The sequence below is a fragment of the Zootoca vivipara genome, chromosome Z2 (assembly GCF_965207765.1).
Source record: "Zootoca vivipara chromosome Z2, rZooViv2.hap1.1, whole genome shotgun sequence".
Lineage (NCBI taxonomy): Eukaryota > Metazoa > Chordata > Lepidosauria > Squamata > Lacertidae > Zootoca > Zootoca vivipara.
The window spans coordinates 47,258,444-47,274,433 of record NC_142585.1 but is presented as its reverse complement, the minus strand read 5'-3'; the positions used below and the strand labels follow the sequence as shown (position 1 = coordinate 47,274,433).

Below are 15,990 nucleotides of genomic sequence, written 5' to 3'. Positions count from 1 at the left end.
GATGTGTCATTGGAGAGAAAAGACGTGATGCTACCATCAAAACCACAATGAGCAACCGCTCTAAATTCCCCAAAGCAAGAGGCAAAGAAGGACTTTCCACCAAAATAGACGTTTAGTGTCATGCATAAAAGCATATTTTTAGCATGATATAAGATGGTGTACATGTACAATGTATATATTGCATAAGGCATAATTTTATTAATTACACAAAATGTCAGCATTTAGTACAATTTCTACCAAGGAATTAAGTCTAAGGTTGTTGTTGTTATTTATTTATTTATTTATTTATTTATTTATTTATTTATTTATTTATACATACCCCGCCCATCTGGCTGGGTTTCCCCCACCACTCTGGGTGGATTAAAATACATTAAAATATCACAGATTAAAAACTTCCCTAAACAGGCTGCCTTTAGGCGTTTTATTGTTTATGTTTACTTGTTGAGTACACCGTTTGCTCAATTGTTCCATATCATTTTTTTCAAAACCATTGCTTTTTCATGTCAATTATCTACATGTTTGATCTAAAATAAATAAATATTGCAGAAAATAATCGTATGCAACTATTCTTGCTCTACAAAAAACCTAAAATTTATGTCTATTAGTTCACAATTTAACGTATTGCGAATTAATTGAGTCAAAGTCCCATGTTTTTATCACTCGTAGTGAGGCAAAATTTCAATCTGTAGGAGCAGGGTCTAAATATTCACCGATTTCTCCCAAATTTGAAATTTGACTATGTTTATACCATACGCCTGAGATAAGATCAAGGGAGGAAACATTTTCAAAAATAAATAAATTATGACCCACCCTAACAATCACCAGTAAATGAGCCGACCATGATGTGGACTGACTCCCACACGCCTTTCATTTTGTTCAAAACAAGGGTGTGAATATGAGTCCATTATTGAGATGGTTTAGATATGGGACAACCTAGCTTTCCGAATGCTCCTATAAGTGTCAACAAGGGGTATGAAGAAGGATCCCAGACCTGGCTTTTTGTGAGCAAGTGGGGAAAGGTTTCCTACATACCTGACTTTTGGAACTCATGATAAACTGATGGGTCGAACCATCACTTCTGAGAGAAACAAGCTGGTGACGACCAGGTGAGTTCTGATCTCCCTGGAAACCATGGAACCACTTGGAGGTTCCTTTCCAAGGATGGCAGTTCCGTCACCTTGTGGTCTGGTGGCCTTTCAGTAGGAGAAATTGGATGAGGTTCTGGGGCCAATTGACAGTGGAGGCTGGTCCATACGGGTGAGTGTGGCACTGCCTCCACCAACCGTTCTGCCCTCAGCCAGCCAGCCATCTGTCCATCATGTGATATGATATTCTTGTAAAGAAGCTGGTAAAATGCGGGCTTGACAATGCTACCATTCAGTGGATTTGGAACTGACTGACTGACCAAACCCAAAGGGTGCTCATCAATGGCTCCTCTTCATCCTGGAGAGAAGTGACTAGTGGGGTGCCACAGGGTTCTGTCTTGGGCCCAGTCTTATTCAACATCTTTATCAATGACTTGGATGATGGGCTTGAGGGCATCCTGAGCAAGTTTGCAGATGACACCAAATGGGGAGGGGTGGCTAATACCCCAGAGGACAGGATCACACTTCAAAATGACCTGAACAGATTAGACAACTGGGCCAAAGCAAACAAGATGAATTTTAAGAAAGAGAAGTGTAAAGTACTACACTTAGGCAAAAAAATGAAAGGCACAAATACAGGATGGGTGACACCTGGCTTGAGAGCAGTACATGTGAAAAGGATCTAGGAGTCCTGGTAGACCACCAACTTGACATGAGTCAACAGTGTGATGCAGCAGCTTAAAAAGCCAATGCAATTCTGGGATGCATCAATAGGAGTATAGCATCTAGATCAAGGGAAGTAATAGTACCACTGTATTCTGCTCTGGTCAGACCTCACCTGGAGTACTGTGTCCAGTTCTGGGCACCACAGTTCAAGAAGGAGACTGACAAGCTGGAACGTGTCCAGAAGAGGGCAACCAAAATGGTCAAAGGCCTGGAAACGATGCCTTATGAGGAACGGCTTAGGGAGCTGGGTATGTTTAGCCTGGAGAAGAGAAGGTTAAGGGGTGATATGATAACCATGTTCAAATATATAAAAGGATGCCATATAGAGGAGGGAGAAAGGTTGTTTTCTGCTGCTCCAGAGAAGCGGACACGGAGCAACGGATTCAAACTACAAGAAAGAAAATTCCACCTAAACATTAGGAAGAACTTCCTGACAGTAAGAGCTGTTCGGCAGTGGAATTTGCTGCCAAGGAGTGTGGTGGAGTCTCCTTCTTTGGAGGTCTTTAAGCAGAGGCTTGACAGCCATCTGTCAGGAATGCTTTGATGGTGTTTCTTGCTTGGCAGGGGGTTGGACTGGATGGCCCTTGCGGTCTCTTCCAACTCTAGGATTCTACGATTCTAATGCTCAATAAAGACCAGGTTTTAGGTCACATTCACACCATACATTCAGACCTTGTGACTCCCCCCACCCACCCAAAGGAATCCTAGGAATTGCAGTTTGTTAAGGATGCTATGACTTGCAGCTCTGTGGTGGATGAACTATGGTTCTTTGAGGGAAGCCATGTGCTATATATGGTTTTAAATGTAACCATATATAGTTTTAAATGCAAGGTGTGGATGTCACCCCGTAGTCCAGCCACCACATAAGCTTCATGCCAGCAAGTAAGAATGATGGCTGAATAAACAGGGCTTCAGGAGGAACATCTGGACTGGAACATAATCTGTTTTATGCCAGGTCAGACTGTCTATAACCAGTCCTCTCTCTTCTGCCCGGCAGTGCCTTTTCAGGACTTCAGAGAGAGATCACCCCCTGCTTCTTTTAATTGGAGATACCAGATTTCGAACCTCTTCCGCACTCCTCACACCACCAACCACAATGTTTTTGTTTGTTTGAGGAAGGTAGAGGGTGTGTGTCCCATTTCGCTGCCTGAGGTCAAATGGGAAGGGGCCAGCTGAGGCAAAACAGGAAGGGGCCGCCCCACCCCTGCCAAAATATGGCTCTACTAGTACCGTGAAGCCCGTTAAATTAACGGGTGCTAGAACGGGAGGAGGAGGCGGAGCAGAGACGGAGGAGCAGCGCCGGTGGCAGCCCAGGAGAGTCCCGGCTTGGGTGAGTCCGTGCAGGGAAAGAGGTCCCTCGTGGGCTTTTCGGGGGGACGGGGACACTCAGACACTCAGCCTTGCGATTGCACCGCCCGCTCCGCTCACAACACCCCCCTCCTCCTCCCCGTGTGCGCTCTGCCTCTCTCTCCGCTTTTCCTTAAGCGTCGCAGGCTGGGAGAAAAGAGCTGTAAAAGACAACCTCGCTGTCCCGTCGTGCCCCGTGGCCGAGCGCAGGGAGGGCCACGGCCCCGCCGCTTCTCTCACAGGCCAGGGAGGGTTGTCAGGAGGAGGAGGCGGCGGACCAAGATGGCGGCATCAGGCTCCGGGGCCGCGGCGGTGGGAGCCGGACCGGGCTCCTCCTCGTCATCTTGCTGTTGGTCGCCGGGGGGGGGAGCATAGGGGGGAAGGGGAAAAAAGCAGCCTCCTCCTTGCGCTTTAGCGCAAGCGCACTGAGGCGCTTGTCCGGCCGGGAGCGGCGGTTGGCGGCCACAGGGAAACGGTAGGCAGAGGGGTGGGGGTGGGGGGTTTCCTGCTTGGCAGGGGGTTGGACTGGATGGCCCTAGTGGTCTCTTCCAACTCTATGAGTCTATGATTCTATGAGCAGAGACTCTGCTCCTGCCAATTGGGGGAAGTAGGCCACCCCGAACATCTTTTTTTTAGATGCCCTCTGATAAGGCACGCAGAGATACCATTCTGGAGAGCCTGGCCGACCTCCCACATAAGGCCAAACTAAAGGCCCTACTATTAGGAAAGGAGCAAAAGTTGACTCGGATGGTAGCCAGATTCTGCACGCAGATCTGCAGGACCAGCCCCCCCCCCCCGAACAAGACAGCCATTGGAATAGCAAACTCGGTATTGGACTGTGGGAAGTAGTTCCTTCGCTTGGGTACGAAACTGAGAACTTTGAGCAGCACCAGGGGAAAGGCCAGCTGGACCCGCCCTCTGGAAACAGAGCCCCTTCAAACTCATAGACTCTTATATCCACCCCGAATAACAACTCCCATAGTCTTGTCAAGCATTTTTATTTTTAATAACTGGTATATGACCGTAATAAAGCTTGATTGATAGTAATGCCCAATCATTTCAATCATGATGAAGACCCATCCAGATCCCTTCTGGTCGCTAGATTTCTGACGAAAGTCTTGTTCTAGAAGAAGGAAAACGGAATCCTCTATGATTTTGATGGTCTACCAATATTAACACTTACTAAAGGGACCTAGAACTGTGCTGTGCATTTACAATTTTATTTGGTAGAAGCTGAATTATGGTTTGGATGGTTTGAATTTGATTGAATTTGGTTGTTTTAATTGAATTAATTTTAATCTGAATTTTAATTCATTTGTTTGCTGTTTTAAATCTATCAAATTGTTTTGTTAGTTGTATGATGAATGTTGTGTTGTTACGTAGATATGGGCCTATGGCTGTAATAAACTTGAACTGAACTGAATCATTTCAATGAGTCTACTCTGAGTAGGACTGGATTGGATATTATTTTGCACTGCATTTTGGGCACTGCTTCCAAATTTCTAAATAATGAATTGGAAATTGCTAAAGATGAATGAGTAATGAACCGCAGATTGTTTTTTCTTGTTATTTTTGTTTGTAAGTGTTGTGTTTCTTCTTTTTGTAAAATTAATAAAAAATATTTACAATAACATCAGCAAGAATAAGGGGGCAAACAAGGCAAAAAGCAAAGAAGGAATGGGAGATGTTTGAAGAATATTTATTGAAAAACAGAATATCAAAATCCCTAATAGCAGGCTTAGGCTGAATCTGATTTATTATATATGAAAAAAGTATTAAGTAGTTAATATATTCTTGAATGTGCGATAATCTAGGAATAATATGAATTATAGACTGGATAATTGGAAGAACCATTTCTTTTCTTCTTTTTCTTTTTTAAAGCTGTTTGGTATTATTCTTTTCTTTTCTTTTTGTATTTTTCATTTTTATTATTTTTCTTTTTGCTTCTTCTTGTTTTTGCAATGGGGGTTTTCTTTGCTGCACAATGTCTGGGGAAATTGTGTATGTATGAAGTATGAAACGTTTGTAATTATACTTTTTTAAAACAATAAAGACATTTTCTAAATAAAAAAATTAAAAGAAAAGAAAAGAAAGTGTTCCTAGGACCTCTTTTGCCATTTTGACAAGCAAAGGGGCTTGCAGGATGGAGCAGAACTGCCCGGGGCTTCTGGGAGTGGTAATCCACAGCAACGGCAGGGCACTGCACTAGGGGAGGCCGAACCGAAGGAAAACCTGGTCCAAAGAGTTGAAAGGGGAGTGAGATTGGTGGCGGCAGGGAGATGGCATTGAGAGGGGGAGGAGGCGGCAAGGGAAGAGGAAAAAGTGTGTCAACAAAAAGGGGCTGCGGAGTAGAGTGGGTCATAATTTCCCCCCCCTCGAAAATGTTTCCTCCCTTGATCTTATCTCAGGTGTATGGTATAAACATAGTCAAATTTCAAATTTGGGAGAAATCGCTTAATATTTGGGACTTTGACTCAATTAATTCTCAATACGTTAAATTGTGAACTAATCGACATAAATTTTAGGTTTTCTGTAGAGAAAGAATAGTTACAAACTATTATTTTCTGCAATATTTATTTATTTAAGAGAAAACATGTTGATAATTTACATGAAAAACCAATGGTTTTGAAAAAAAATGATATGGAACAATTAAGCAAATGGTGTACTAAACAAGTAAACATAAACAATAAAACGCCACTCATATTATGTGTTGCGTCAAAACATCACATTAGACTTAATTACTTGGTAGAAATGGTACTACTGTAAATGCTGACATTTTGTGTACTGTAATTAATAAAATTATGCCTTATGCAATATATACATTGTACATGTACACCGTATTATATCATGCTAAAAAGATGCTTTTATGCATTACACTAAACGTCTATTTTGGTGCAAAGTCCTTCTTTGTCTCTTGTTTGGGGAATTTAGAGCGATTGTTCATTGTTGTTTTGATGGTAGCATTACGTCTTTTCTCTCCAATAACACATCATATTTATCACTCGTAGTGAGGCCAAATTTCAATCTGGAGGAGCAGGGTCTAAATATTTAACCGAATTCTGTATAATTTGCTGGCCAGAGAATGTTAATTATTAGGGTGGGTGATAATTAGGGTGGGTCTTGTTTGGGGAATTTAGAGCGATTGTTCATTGTTGTTTTGATGGTAGCGTCACGTCTTTTCTCTCCAATAACACATCATATTTATCACTCATAGTGAGGCAAAATTTCAATCTGTAGGAGCAGGGTCTGAATATTAACCGATTTGTCCCAAATTTGAAATTTGACTATGTTGATACCATACGCCTGAGATACAGTCAAGGGAGGAAACATTTTCGAATTATTATTTTTTTATGACCCACCCTACTGCGGAGCAACCAGAGGTAGCCAATATGGCACCTTGCAGATACTGTTGCGACTCTAGCTCCCATCAGCCCCCAATGGTTCAGGGATGGCAGGAGATGTAGCCTAACAACATCTGGGAGGCCCACAGGTTCTACATCTGTACTCCAAGACATCCCCTAGAGCAGGCACCCCCAAACTTCGGCCCTCCAGATGTTTTGGACTACAATTCCCATCTTCCCCGACCACTGGTCCTCTTAGATAGGGATCGTGGGAGTTGTAGGCCAAAACATCTGGAGGCCGCAGTTTGGGGATGCCTGCCCTACATCATTTGAGAGATGGAGGAAGACCTCTGTTTGGACGAGGCCTCCCTTCCTGAGAAGGGATGGAGAACCTGGTGCCCTTCGCTGTGGGGTGGAGTCAAAACCATGGGATGGCCAACTGTTATGGGATGGCGGGGGTGAGTGTGACAACATCTGGAGAGCGTCTTGCTAGTCACTTCAGATTGAGGCTCTTTCCTGGGGTAGCCTAGAGGACAGTGGGGCGCTGATCTATGTATTCCAAAAGGCTGGCATTGTTTGGGGTGCCTCTCGCTTGGAGTGCCTTTGGTCCATACCCAGACTGGGACATTGCTGATGAGGGTAGCATCCAAGTCCCTCTGCCCTTCCCAGCATCTGCTGCTGGGCGTCTGCTAGTTATTGTGGGCTGGGCTGCCCCAGAAAATGGGTTGCTGTTCAATAAAAAGGATTTGGGGGGGGAAACCCACAAACGTTGCTGCTGTCAAAAGCGCCGGCGGGATTTCCTGTGTCCTCTTTCCTCGCCACCTTCATGCCGATTTCTTCCCAGTCTTCCGGTTCTTCCATGTGATGGTGGCTATGAACGTTCCTAGGGAAACACAAAAGGAGGGTGGTGTTGGGGGATGAGTGTTCAGACCCCTGGTGTCTCACTTGTGGGGTGCCTCAGGGTTCTGTCCTCTCCCCCATGCTTTTTAATATCTACATGCAGCCGCTGGGAGAGATCATCAGTATGCGGATGATACCCAGCTCTACGTCTCTTTCAAATCAGAACCAGTGAAGGCGGTGAAGGTCCTGTGTGTGTGCCTGGAGGCAGTTGGAGGATGGATGGCGGCTAACAGATTGAGGTTGAATCCTGACAAGACAGAAGGACTGTTTGTGGGGGACAGGGGCCAGGCGGGTGTGGGAGACTTCCTGGTCCTGAATGGGGTCACTGTGCCCCTGAAGGACCAGGTGCACAGCCTGGGAGTCATTTTGGACTCACAGCTGTCCATGGAGCCACAGGGAGGCTGTCTATCAGCTCCATCGGGTACGCAGGCTGAGACCCTCCCTGCCCACGGACAGTCTCGGCAGAGTGGTGCATGCTCTGGTTATCTCCCGCTTGGACTACTGCAATGCGCTCTACGTGGGGCTACCTTTGAAGGTGACCCGGAAACTGCAATTAATCCAGAATGCGGCAGCTAGACTAGTGACTGGGAGTGGCCGCCGGGACCACATAACACCGGTCCTGAGAGATCGACACTGGCTCCCAGTACATTTCCGAGCCCAACTCAAAGTGTTGGTACTGACCTTTAAAGCCCTAAACCAGACACCCCCAAACTTCAGCCAAGACACTGAGATCCAGCACCGAGGGCCTTCTGGTGGTTCCCTCGTTGCGAGAAGTGAGGTTACAGGGAACCAGACAGAGGGCCTTCTTGGTAGTGGCACCCGCCTTGTGGAACGCCCTCCCAGCAGATGTCAAGGCAATAAGTAACTATTCTACTTTCAGAAGACAACTGTTTAGTTTTTAATGTTTGATGCTGTACTGTTTTTAATATTCAGTTGGAAGCCGCCCAGAGTGGCTGGAGAAACCCAGCCAGATGGGCGGGGTATAAATAATAAATTATTCTTATATTATTATTATCTGTTTTAAGGCACTGCTGTGCTGCCCTGAGCCACATCAGACTCTCGGCCATAAAGTTATTCAAGAAACAGAACCATTGGTGCGTTGGAAGAACTCTTCTCTATACAGTGGTAACTCTACTTACGAATAACTCTACTTACGAATGTTTCTACTTACGAACAGAGCTCCGCCCGCCATCTTGGATGCGGTTTAGATCGGATTTTTTTCTACTTACAAATTTTTAGATAGGGTTGCTTCGACTTACAATTTTTTTTCTCCCAATGCATTCCTATGGGATTCGACTTACACATTTTTTCGACTTACGAATGTGCATTCAGAACGCATTAAATTCGTAAGTAGAGGTACCACTGTATATTGAAGTGAGGAAGGAACCTCATTTCCTCGCCCCCTAGGCTTTACGTTGTGCATTTCAGATTATGTGAAAGGGTGACGTGAAAGGAAGAACAGGCGACACAAATAAGGCAGGTTCTGCTGAGAAGCCAGTTCCATCAGGCACCTCCCTCGCCCGATTGTCATCTGCCAGCAGCTATTCCATCAGGCTGCAGCAGAAGGAAAGAAGGTAAGCGGGGCTACTCCACTGGCTCTCCAAAGAGACGAGCAATTTCTGACTCCTTTCCTTGAGCAATTTCCCCTTCCAGTCGGTTGTGGGGAGATACTGCCCAAGCAGGATTACCACCCCACCCCATGCGTCAGCTGATGCATGGGGGATTCGGTTCGGTCCTGCTTTCTTCAGAGTTTGGGTACACCAAACAGTTTCTAGTAAGAACTTGCTGCCATGCCTGAACCAGGCAGGATTTAACTCTCCAGTCACCAGCTGGTATCTCCTTGTCCTTTTAGATTGTTGGCTGGGGCTGATGGAAGCTGTAGTGTAGTGCAACAAGATCTGGAGGCTTGGGACCCCACCTCCATTATTATTTTTTACAGCTTTTAAATTCTGTATAATTTGCTGGCCAGAGAATGTTAATTATTAGGGTGGGTGATAATTAGGGTGGGTCTTGTTTGGGGAATTTAGAGCGATTGTTCATTGTTGTTTTGATGGTAGCATCACGTCTTTTTTCTCCAATAACAAATCATATTTATCACTCGTAGTGAGGCCAAACTTCAATCTGGAGGAGCAGGGTCTAAATATTAACCGAATTGTCCCAAATTTGAAATTTGGCTATGTTTATACCATACGCCTGAGATAAGATCAAGGGAGGAAACATTTTCGGAATTTTTTTTTTATGACCCACCCTATTAATTATTGGGCAGTACACCCATATTATGGATCAATACAGAGATTCCTTGCTAAGCTCTTATCACAAGTTTCCACCTGTAAAAAAACAAAAAACACAACATGAAGACATGGAGATTTGACTTACCTATGAAGAGCAGCAACACAAGCCCCGCAACCACAGGGATGATCACTGAATACTCCCGTGGCAAAAAATACTTGTGAATCAGATGGTCAACTTCAATGAAGGGCTAGAGGAACAGGTGCAAATGTCAGTGAGTGCAACTGGGGAAAGGTTTCTGCCTGTACCCTCAGCAGTAGACCAGATTCCAACACCCCTCCACCTTTTTTGAATGGAGAGTTTGTGGCGGTCAAATGACCAACCACAAACTCAATGGTTAGGGAGCTCACGCTTTACGTCTGGAATTTCCTGGATTCAGAACCCAAAACCTCCAGGAAATAGGATCAGAGAGCGATTGACGGGAAAAACTTTCCTACAGAAGTTCTGTAGCTAAGTGGCAGAGCAGCTGCTTGAAATGCAGAAGGACACCGCTTCAATCGTCAGCATGTCGTCATGGGGCTGGAAAAGTCCCCAATCTAAAATCTGGCGACCCACTGCTGGTCAGTGTTAACAATACAGTGGTACCTCAGTTTACAACCACAATTGGTTCTGGAAGTCTGTGCTTAAACTGAAGCGTACTTAACCTGAAGCCAACTTTTCCATTGAAAGTAATGGAAAGTGGATTGATCCGTTCCAGACGGGTCTGCGGAGTACTCAACCTGAAGCGTACTTAACCCGAAGTATGAGTGTAATTGGATGATGGGCTTGAGAGCATCCTGAGCAAGTTTGCAGACAACACCAAATTGGGAGGGGTGGCTAATACCCCAGAGGACAGGATCACACTTCAAAATGACCTTAACAGATTAGACAACTGGGAAAAGCAAATAAGATGAATTTTAACAAGGAGAAATGTAAAGTACTACACTTGGGCAAAAAAGAAAGAAAAAAAGAAAGGCACAAATACAGGATGGGTGACACCTGGCTTAAGAGCAGTACATGTGAAAGGGATCTAGGAGTCTGTGGCTCAGTGTTGGAGCATCTGCTTGGCATGCATCTCTTGGTAAGAAGGGAAAATCCCTGCCCAAAACATTGGGAGAGGTTATGCTATCACGATTGTGCTGCAGTTGAATTTGCAAGAACCGGTGTTCTGCCATGGTTCAAGTGCGATTAGGGAGTGGGATTTGAACCCACACTCAGTCGCAGTGCTTACTAAGTAGTGCTGGTTCAATCACTATCGCTCAGCCTAACCTCCCTCGCAGGCTTGTTGTGAGGATAAATACCCAAAAAAGAGGCAACACTTCGACCAATTCCAATGGGCGAAATATATCTGTTTGTTGTTGTTGTTTAGTCGTGTCCGACTCTTCGTGACCCCATGGACCATAGCACGCCAGGCACTCCTGTCTTGCACTGCCTCCCGCAGTTTGGTCAAACTCATGTTCGTAGTTTCGAGAACACTGTCCAACCATCTCGTCCTCTGTCGTCCCCTTCTCCTAGTGCCCTCCATCTTTCCCAACATCAGGGTCTTTTCCAAGGATTCTTCTCTTCTCATGAGGTGGCCAAAGTATTGGAGCCTCAGCTTCAGGACCTGTCCTTCCAGTGAGCACTCAGGGCTGATTTCCTTCAGAATGGAGAGGTTTGATCTTCTTGCAGTCCATGGGACTCTCAACAGTCTCCTCCAGCACCATAATTCAAAAGCAACAATTCTTCGGTGATGAGCCTTCTTTATGGTCCAGCTCTCACTTCCATACATCACTACTGGGAAAACCATAGCTTTAACTATACGGACCTTTGTCGGCAAGGTGATGTCTCTGCTTTTGAAGATGCTATCTAGGTTTGTCATTGCTTTTCTCCCAAGAAGCAGGCGTCTTTTATTTTCGTGACTGCTGTCACCATCTGCAGTGATCAAGGAGCCCAAGAAAGTAAAATCTCTCACTGCCTCCATTTCTTCCCCTTCTATTTGCCTATCTGTTTATAAAGATAAAAACAGATATATTTCACCTGTTGGAATTGGTCGACGTGTTGGTCGACATACGAGACAGTGATCCAAGGTAATCATACTGTTTTGGTTTGGTCTTCTTCAGTTTTTTATTTAAAAAATAAATCAAATAAATATATATCATTAATCAAGGATATTGAAATTGTAAAGTTATTGAAAGTTTATTTTTAGGTTCACAATTTATTTTTATGTTCAAAACGCTTCATCCAGAAGGATTGAGTTAGATTTGAATTGTTTCATCTAATTATATTACTTTCAGGATCTTGAGGTTGCACGAAACTTTAAAATGCCAATATCCTTGATTAACTAGGGTGTTACCTGTGGTGGAACTGTATATTAAGCTTTCTATTTCCTGCTTCAGGCAGCAGGGGTTACATATGTGTATGACCCCTGTCCCGCAGATTGCTTACAAATGCCAAGGTATGTTTTATTTTTGTATTTTCCTGTATTTTTTCAATGTTAAGATATTATGGACTGTATAGACTTGTGTTCATGCTGGCCATTGGCCTTAATATAATGTATGACATAATAAATGATATATATTTATTTGATTTTTTTTTGTAGTTAAAAAACTGAAGAAGACCCAACCGAAAACAGTATGATTACCTTGGATCACTGTCTCGTATGTCGTTATACAGTGGAACCTTGGTTTACGAACTCCTTGGTTTACGAATTTTCGGTTTACGAACGCCGCGGACCCATCTGGAACGGATTAATTCACTTTCCATTACTTTAATGGGAAAGTTCGCTTCAGTTTATGAACGTTTCAGGTTGAGTACTCCGTGGACCGTCTGGAACAGATTAATCCACTTTCCATTACTTTCAATGGGAAAGTTCGCTTCAGTTTATGAACGCTTCAGTTTATGAACAGACTTCCGGAACCAATTGTGTTTATAAACCGAGGTACCACTGTAGGAAGATTCTCCCTATACAGTATTTAGCAGGTATATCTTTACTCAAGATTCCCAGAAGAAATGCCTCTGGCCTTTTTTGGAATGCTATTCAGAAAATCTTTTTCATTTCTTCATATACTGTATTCCAGAAGTCTTTAACTATACAGAACCCCCACCCCATATGCATAAAATCACCTCTCCCTTTTCTGAGAGGTGAGAAAAGTGGGCCAATCAAGGAATGTAACATTTCCCCCTCATACAGGAGGCTAATTTCTGTGTACACACCTTCCATTCAGGCAGGTGACGGGTGAGCTGGGGGGGGGCAGTTCCGAGGGCCAAACAGAAGGGCCTCAAGGGCCACATTCCACCCCCAGGCCTGTTTTCCTACCCGTTCCTTGGAGTAAAGACTAAAGGTACTAAAGGTACTAAAGTAAGGTACTAAATTAAGGTACTAAAATAAGATTTTTAAAAAATAATAATAAAGAACATACCAGAATGATAATCCAGACAGTATAGTAAGCAAAGAGGACAAGACTGAAGGCAACCAAGCCATACCCAACCAACTGGTCAGTAGCAGTGGCCTAAAACAAAGCCAGAGGTAGAAGAAAAATTAGGGTCCTCTCAAGGAAAGGCAGTCAAGATATACACCAGCATATATACTGTTTATACTCAACATAAAACTTCCAAGTGGTTTACAGAACACAACGTAAAACATTCATAAACAAAATACAGATAAAAAGCAAACATTAAAGACAAACACACATAAAACATTACAAAAATCTGAACAAAACCAGAAATTTTAATGTTATGCTAATTGTGCTAGGTTTTTTGTTTTTTTGGCAGGGCGTTGAAATTTTCTTACTGATTCAAATGTTCAAAATTATTGTTATACTGTTAGAATTGTATATTATTTGAACTCAGTGCAAACAACCCAGAGGACTTTTTTTCTTTACACCCTTGCTTCTTCTTTCTTTAAAATTTCAATCTGGAGGAGCAGGGTCTAAATATTAACCGAATTGTCCCAAATTTGAAATTTGACTATGTTGATACCATACGCCTGAGATAAGATCAAGGGAGGAAACATTTTCGGGGGAATTTTTTTAAAGACCCACCCTAGTGGTCAGGGAGGATGGGAGTTGTAGTCCAAAACATCTGGAGGGCCGAAGTTTGGGGATGCCTGTTCTAAACCAGGTATCCCCAAACTTCGGCCCTCCAGCTGTTTTGGGACTACAACTCCCATCATCCCTAGCCAACGGGACCAGTGGTCAGGGATTATAGGAGTTGTAGTCCCAAAACAGCTGGAAGGCCGAGGTCGGGGAAGCCTGTCAAGAAAACAAATAAGCTCCCTGCAACGCCGAGTCCCTCCAGTCTGAGTCCCAACGCAAGAGGCAAAAGGCCCTTTCCCTGCAGCGAGACCCTCAACTAGGCGGACGGGGGAATGGACTCACCATAGTAAGCGCGGCCAGGCCTGCCTCTCCCTTCCCAAGGCGGGTTGACGGGTTCACTTCCGGTCAAGTTGTCCAACCAGCACTCAGGACGTCAGACAAGCGCCGCAAGAGGGCGGATGCGCCACTCAGCCATAGAGATAGGAAAAGGAGGAAAGGCTACGCTAGGGAGTGCGTCTGCAACTCTCCCTTTCTAAGGCGGGTTGACGGGTTCACCTCCGGCCAGGTTGTCGAAGGAGAGTGAATGCGCCGAAGGAGAGTGAATGCGCCTCTCAACCATAGCGATAGGAAAAGCAGGAAAGGCTACGCGAGGGAGTGCATCGGCTGCAGCTGGACTTCCGGGAACGAAACCCCCACCATAGACTTATTAATTTCAGACGGGACCAAGGACACTGTGGGTTTTTTGTTTTTCGAAAGAATATTTCTTTCATTCTAACTGACAGGCTGTTCGCACTAACCAGTGGACGTGGCTCTAACTGGGGAGCAGGGGGCAAGTGTCCCTCCCCGCTCCCCAAAAAAGCACCAAGAGGAGGGACCATCAAAGAAAAAGCCCTTTCTCAACCACATACTGTACTGTTTGTGTGTGAAATGTTCAGCCTTGTTGGCCATTTGCAGTGTAGCCCTGCAAATGCCTTCCCAGAGGTAAAACCCTTATTAGTTGAATGGGACTTTCTGTCCTGTAAGTGAGCCTGGATCTTAGAGAGCTTCCTTACACTGAGTCAGCTCTACATCACTTTTATTTATTTTTAAATGTATTTATTTGGGAAAAAATTCTTTAACAAACAAAAACATACAAAAATACAAAATACAAAAAAATAATAATTCTAACTTATAACCCTTATTTCTAATTATAGAATCATAGAGTTGGAAGAGACCTCAAGGGCCATCCAGTCCAACCCCCTGCCAAGCAGGAAACACCATCAAAGCATTCTTGACATATGCCTGTCAAGCCTCTGCTTAAAGACCTCCAAAGAAGGAGACTCCCCCACACTCCTTGACAGCAAATTCCACTGCCAAACAGCTCTTACTGTCAGGAAGTTCATCCTAATGTTGAGGTGGAATCTTCTTTCTTGTAGTTTGAATCCATTGCTCCGTGTCCGCTTCTCTGGAGCAGTGGAAAACAATCTTTCTCCCTCCTCTATATGACATCCTTTTATATATTTGAACATGGCTATCATATCACCCCTTAACCTTCTCTTCTCCAGGCTAAACATACCCGGCTCCCTAAGCCGTTCCTCATAAGGCATTGTTTCCAAGCCTTTGACCAATTTGGTTGCCCTCTTCTGGACACGTTCCAGCTTGTCAGTCTCCTTCTTGAACTGTGGTGCCCAGAACTGGACACAGTACTCCAGGTGAGGTCTGACCAGAGCAGAATACAGTGGTACTATTGTTGAGGTTTTTTCACTGTGCTGAGTACGTGCATCTGGTCACATAGCAATTCAGAGCTGGCAAAATGCCCAGAAGAGTGATTCAGCAATCTCCAGGGCTGGATAATTTGCCTAGTGATAGAGCCTTAGCAACAGCTTGGTGATTGGTGCAGTAACCCTATTAGACTAAGGGTGAATTTGTGGGGTTTTGTGGAGAGTTGGTGGTGTGTTTCTGATGTGCTTATTGTGTTGTAGAGAGATAGAGAGAAGTACTGATCTATGTACTGTTTGTTGTTTTGTTCCAGTAAATAAAGCTGTATATAGTTACACAGTACTAGTGGAAGTGAGTTCCTGTGTTTCTGCAACTTGCCTTCATCTTGCAACCAAGAAGTTTCCGCTGTGCCTGCGCTACTCTGCTGAGTTCAACAGGTTCAGCCTTGCCGGTCTTTAACAACTATTACTTCCCTTGATCTAGACGCTATACTCCTATTGATGCAGCCCAGAATTGCATTGGCTTTTTGAGCTGCTGCATCACACTGTTGACTCATGTCAAGTTTGTGGTCTACCAGGACTCCTAGATCCTTTTCACATGTACTGCTCT

At 44.3% G+C, this 15,990-nt stretch overlaps 2 protein-coding genes across 3 annotated transcripts in view; both read right to left on the bottom strand.

The window, feature by feature from the left end:
• PIP5KL1 (phosphatidylinositol-4-phosphate 5-kinase like 1) overlaps positions 1-3,523 on the bottom strand; it is a 29,366-nt gene extending 25,843 nt beyond the window's left edge. The window contains exon 1 of one of the 2 annotated variants that reach the window (XM_060270225.2): positions 3,334-3,523. The gene's annotated coding sequence lies outside the window, so the exon portion shown is untranslated. Of the gene's footprint in view, positions 1-3,041; positions 3,195-3,333 lie in introns of those variants that run through there. The other variant, XM_088665316.1, reaches the window with a different exon arrangement.
• Positions 3,524-4,841: 1,318 nt separating this feature from the next.
• On the bottom strand, positions 4,842-14,302 carry DPM2 (dolichyl-phosphate mannosyltransferase subunit 2, regulatory). Its single transcript, XM_060270487.2, has 5 exons — positions 14,239-14,302; positions 14,026-14,081; positions 13,069-13,158; positions 9,776-9,878; positions 4,842-7,382 (listed from the first exon to the last, which is right to left on the bottom strand). The coding sequence occupies exons 1-5, from the start codon at positions 14,300-14,302 to the stop codon at positions 7,324-7,326; spliced, it is 372 nt and encodes a 123-aa protein (XP_060126470.2). The 3' UTR covers positions 4,842-7,323.
• Positions 14,303-15,990: the final 1,688 nt, after the last annotated feature.